This window comes from Myotis davidii, unplaced genomic scaffold, assembly GCF_000327345.1.
Source record: "Myotis davidii unplaced genomic scaffold, ASM32734v1 scaffold749, whole genome shotgun sequence".
NCBI classification, from domain to species: domain Eukaryota; kingdom Metazoa; phylum Chordata; class Mammalia; order Chiroptera; family Vespertilionidae; genus Myotis; species Myotis davidii.
Window position 1 is genome coordinate 187,352 of NW_006300030.1, and position 4,410 is coordinate 191,761.

General features: G+C 45.6%; 1 protein-coding gene across 3 annotated transcripts in view; it reads left to right on the plus strand.

Moving 5' to 3' along the window:
- CDC123 (cell division cycle 123) overlaps nt 1-4,410 on the plus strand; it is a 71,327-nt gene that overhangs the window by 4,958 nt on the left and 61,959 nt on the right. For 2 of the 3 annotated variants that reach the window (XM_006776162.2, XM_006776164.2), the window contains exon 2: nt 3,919-3,990. The exons of the other annotated variant lie outside the window; for it this stretch is intronic. In XM_006776162.2, the coding sequence (XP_006776225.1) occupies nt 3,919-3,990 (72 nt within the window). The remainder of the gene's footprint in view (nt 1-3,918; nt 3,991-4,410) is intronic. 3 annotated transcript variants of the gene reach the window in all.

A 4,410-nucleotide genomic window follows, 5' to 3' on the forward strand; every position in this document is an offset into this window, starting at 1 on the left:
CCGGGTTCCATTCTGGCCTAGGGCATGTGCCTTGGTTGCAGGCACATCCCCAGTGGGGAGTGTGCGGGAGGCAGCTGATGGATGTTTCTCTCTCATTGATGTTTCAGACTCTCTGTTCCTCTCCCTTCCTCTCTGTAAAAAAAATCAATAAAATATATTAAAAAGAAAGAAGTACAAATTGGCAGTTACAGAATAGTCACGGGAGTATAAAGTACAGCATAGGGAATATAGTCAATAATCCCAATATATATAAAAAGCTAGGTGAGGTAATGACTGAAACCACTGGCTGACGACACCAAACAGCAGGCTAGGGAGCTGAGGGAGTGCGAGCTGTGGGACCTCGGCCGCCCGTGGTGCGGTGGCAGGAGGAGGGAGCTGTGGGCCCAAATGACCAAAGGACCGGTCCGGCTCTCACAGTGTGGCGGGGCCACGGAGGCTGAGGAGCCTCAAGAGGTTTTATTCCCTCCCTAACTTCAGGGGAAAATCCCTATCTGGGGAAACAACCTTTCTCAGAGAGGTGACCTTGGTTAAAACACATAGTGCCAAGAAGGTGAGCAAACATATTAAGAACAGTATGCCATATATGCCAGGTCCCTTGAAACAGCAAGGATGGACCGGCTCCTGGCACTAAATGACCAGATGGACGACTGAACACCAGGCTAGGGAGCTGAGGGAGCAGGAGCTGTGGGTCCCCGGCTGCCTGTGGTGCAGCGGCGGAGGAGGGAGCTGTGGGCCCAAATGACCAAAGGACTGACTGGTCTGGCTCTCACGGTGTGGCGGGGCAGGGCCGCCGAGGCTGAGGAGCCTCACAGGGCAGGGGCTGTGAGCACGGAGCTTCACAGGGTGGCTGAGGCCGAGGAGCGTGGAATGTCGCGGGGCGGTGGAGGTGAGGTGGAGTAGCGGGTTGGGACTGTGAGTGTGAAGTTTCCTGGAGTGGCTGAGGCGGAGGAGCGTCGCGGGTCAGGAGCAGCAAGCGTGGAGCATCGTGGGGCAGCAGAGGCGGGGTGGGGGCTGTGAGCGTGGAGTCGCGGGGTGAGGAGCTTCCCAGTGGCGGCTGAGGCCAAGGAGCCTCACGGGGCGGGGCCTGTTAGCTTGGAGCTTCCCAAGGTGGCTGAGGCAGAGGAGCATCGCCAGGCGGGGGCGGCAAGCATGGAGAGTTGTGGGGCTGCGGAGGCGAGGTGGAGGAGCGGGGTGGGGGCTGTGAGCGTGGAGCTTTGCGGGGCGGCTGAGGTGGAGGAGCGTCTCGGGGCATGGACGGCTGAGGCCAAGGAGCCTCTCAGGGCGGGGGCTGTGCACGTGGAGGTTCACAGGGCAGGTGCCACGGAGGTGGAGGAGCGACGCTGGGCGTTGGACATGGCCCGGATTACAGCTAGGCCTAGGGACCCTAACCGTGCACGATTTAATCGTGTGCTGGGCCTCTAGTATATATAAAACAGGTTAGCCTTGTGGTTCCAATTTAAACTGTGTAATTGGTTTACAATGGTGATATGTTAAACTATATAAAGAAAATAGTTAAGTTTTAAAATAATATCGGAATCTTTTCAAGAACCTTAGATTCACTATACTTACAGGTTAATTTGCTGGCTTCATAAGAGTTAAATACCTGGGAAGGCTTATTTAGATAGTTGACATATAGGGATGGGTAAAAGTAGATTTACAGTTATGAGTATATAAAGCACAGTTTATTCCTGTACTAGAGGCCCAGTGCACAATTCGTGCACCAGTGGGCTCCCTCCGCCTGGCCTGCGGGATCAGGTCAAAACCTGCTCTCTGACATCCCCAAGGGGTCCTGGATTACCAGAGGGTGCCGGCCAGGCCGAGGGACCCCATTGGTGAACGATTGAGGCCAGGGAGGGATGCGGGAGGTTGGCCACCCGGGGAGGGACCGTGGGAGGGCTCCAGGGCATGTCAGGCCCATCTTGTTCAGTCCCGATCAGCTGGATCCCAGCAGCAAGCTAACCTACCCCTCTGAGCGTGTCTGCTCCCTGGTGGCCAGTGCACATAATAGCTACTGGCCGACCAGTTGACTGTCTGCCCCCTGGTGGTCAGTGCACATGATAGCAAGTGGTTGAGCAGCCTTAGCATATCATTAACATATTATGCTTTGATTGGTTGAACAGCTGACCGGTAAACTGGACACTTAGCATATTAGACTTTTATTATATAGGATTATATAGGATTGCTTATTTATTTGTTTGCTTACTTTTTAATCCTCATCCAAGGAGTGAGGACATTTTTTCCATTGATTTTTAGAGGGAATGGAAGGGAGGAGGAAGGGGAAGAGACACAGCGATTGGTTGCATTCCACTCTTGACCCGACCGGGGCCTGGGATTGAACCTGCAACCAAGGTACATGCCCTTGATTGGGAGTCCAACCGCGACCCTTTGGTCCAAGTGCCCATGCTAACCACTGAACAACCCGGCCAGGGCTGTATTACTTATTTATCAATTATTATATTACTTATTTGTATTACAAATGTAAACCTACTTTGCCCACCCCTGTATTTAAAAAGAAAATGGAATACAGACAGTCCTCGGGTTACGTCGGACTCGATGTACATCGTTTCATGGTTACGTCACTATCTCCCATTTATTTATTAAAAAAATAAAGTTCCGTCATTTCCATGTATGTACATATGTGCTTTATGCTTTTTATTATTTATTTACCACAAGTAAAAGTCAGGACTTGTTATCTTTCTTTTAAGTTTTTTTTACTGTTTCACTTCATTACTGCTGTGTATGTGTTCCATGTGAGTGGTGTAGGTGCTTATGTAGGTGGGTTCCGACTTACGGCGAAAATCGCGTTATGTGGCGCCGAAGGAACGGATCTCCGACGTAACCCGAGTACCTACTGTAAAAATGTAATAGAGTTACATTTTTTAAAGCAACCTTTAAGTTTCAGAGGCTCACTTGAAATTGGTTAAAATTTAGCAGGTTTATAAATACATTAATAAGATTTGTTAATTGAACCTTTTTAATAAAAGCCTGAAGAGCTAGGCTTTTGAATGTGAAATTGTAACTTTGATAAATCAGATACTAATTTTTAAAACTGAAGTAGTCCATGAAATAATTTTTTCTTTGCACAAAAACCATTGTAATGTGCCAAAAATTATTCTGTAAATAAATGAAGTGTAGTATAAGTTGATGATATTCTATTGACTTTCTGAAAGTAAGCAGGACATAATGTTGTTTGCTTAATTATATACTATAGGTATCCAGCAGGATTTTTTTGGTGATTTATTGTTACAGAAGAAAAAACAAATGATCCCATGAGTTTTTTAAGTGACTTCAAGTATGGCTTTGCCATCCTTAGTTATGATGACCTGAAACAAATGAAACTAAAGGATGGCCAGTTAAAGAGCTTTATTGCTCCGGTGATCCCTTAAGTAGGAAGCCACAAAAGCATCCACACATCACATGTATTCTTAGGCTTATGTGCTCATTGCCAGCCAAAGAATGGTTTCCAGAAGCTTAAGTCCACTTCTGGCCTCTCTCCTAGAAGGTGGCCAGATGCTCTTCCTTTTCTGATTTGTTTGCTGTACTTCCCGTGTTGCTGCAATTATCTCTTGTCTCTGATTCCCTAAAGGCATATAATCATTGTACTCACGCAGAATTCTTTTGAGTTTGTTGCTTTCATACTGTGATTTCAGCTTGCTTCTTTGGATTTGGCTGACTTTTGTCTTTATCACAAAGATAATTGTAGTAACTTTATGAACCTAATTTAGCTTACCAAAATATTTATTTACATTCTAATTTCTAGTCTGCTCCACCAAATGTACATCATTAACATTTTCCACGTCATAGTTGTATAATGGGAACAAGTAATTTAAAAATTGAATATGGAAATTTTTTCTTTCTGCTTATGGTTGGCCTTTTTAAATAATGCCTTTTTGGTATATGCATTTTTATTTTTTTTAGTGTCATTCTTCCACTTCCTCAGAATGTGAAGGATTATTTACTTGATGATGGAACTCTGGTGGTTTCAGGAAGGTAAAGTATATCAGAAAACCATTTTTAATACTTTTATCATAAAGGAATGTTGTACTGATTAAATCTCAGCCATTGCCATATAAAATGCACCATTCTCTCCCCTTTTTTCCTAGCTAAAATTATGTGTTGATTTTGATCCTTTGTTTTTTGTCAATGCTCAATTAATAAGATTCTCAAAATTGGGTACTTCTCTAATAATTATTGTTTATGAAAATGGGCAATTCCTTCTTCTCTGCCTTTAGGAAATGGGGATGGGGAGGACTGGTGGTGGGGCAGAGAGGGCATGTTATTACCCTTTGGGATTCTTCACTTATTTTTTTTTATATATTTTTTATTGATTAAGATATTACATATGTGTCCCTGTCCCCACATCACCCCCTACCCCGCCCCCGCTCATCCCCTCCCCCCCCCCCCCCCCCC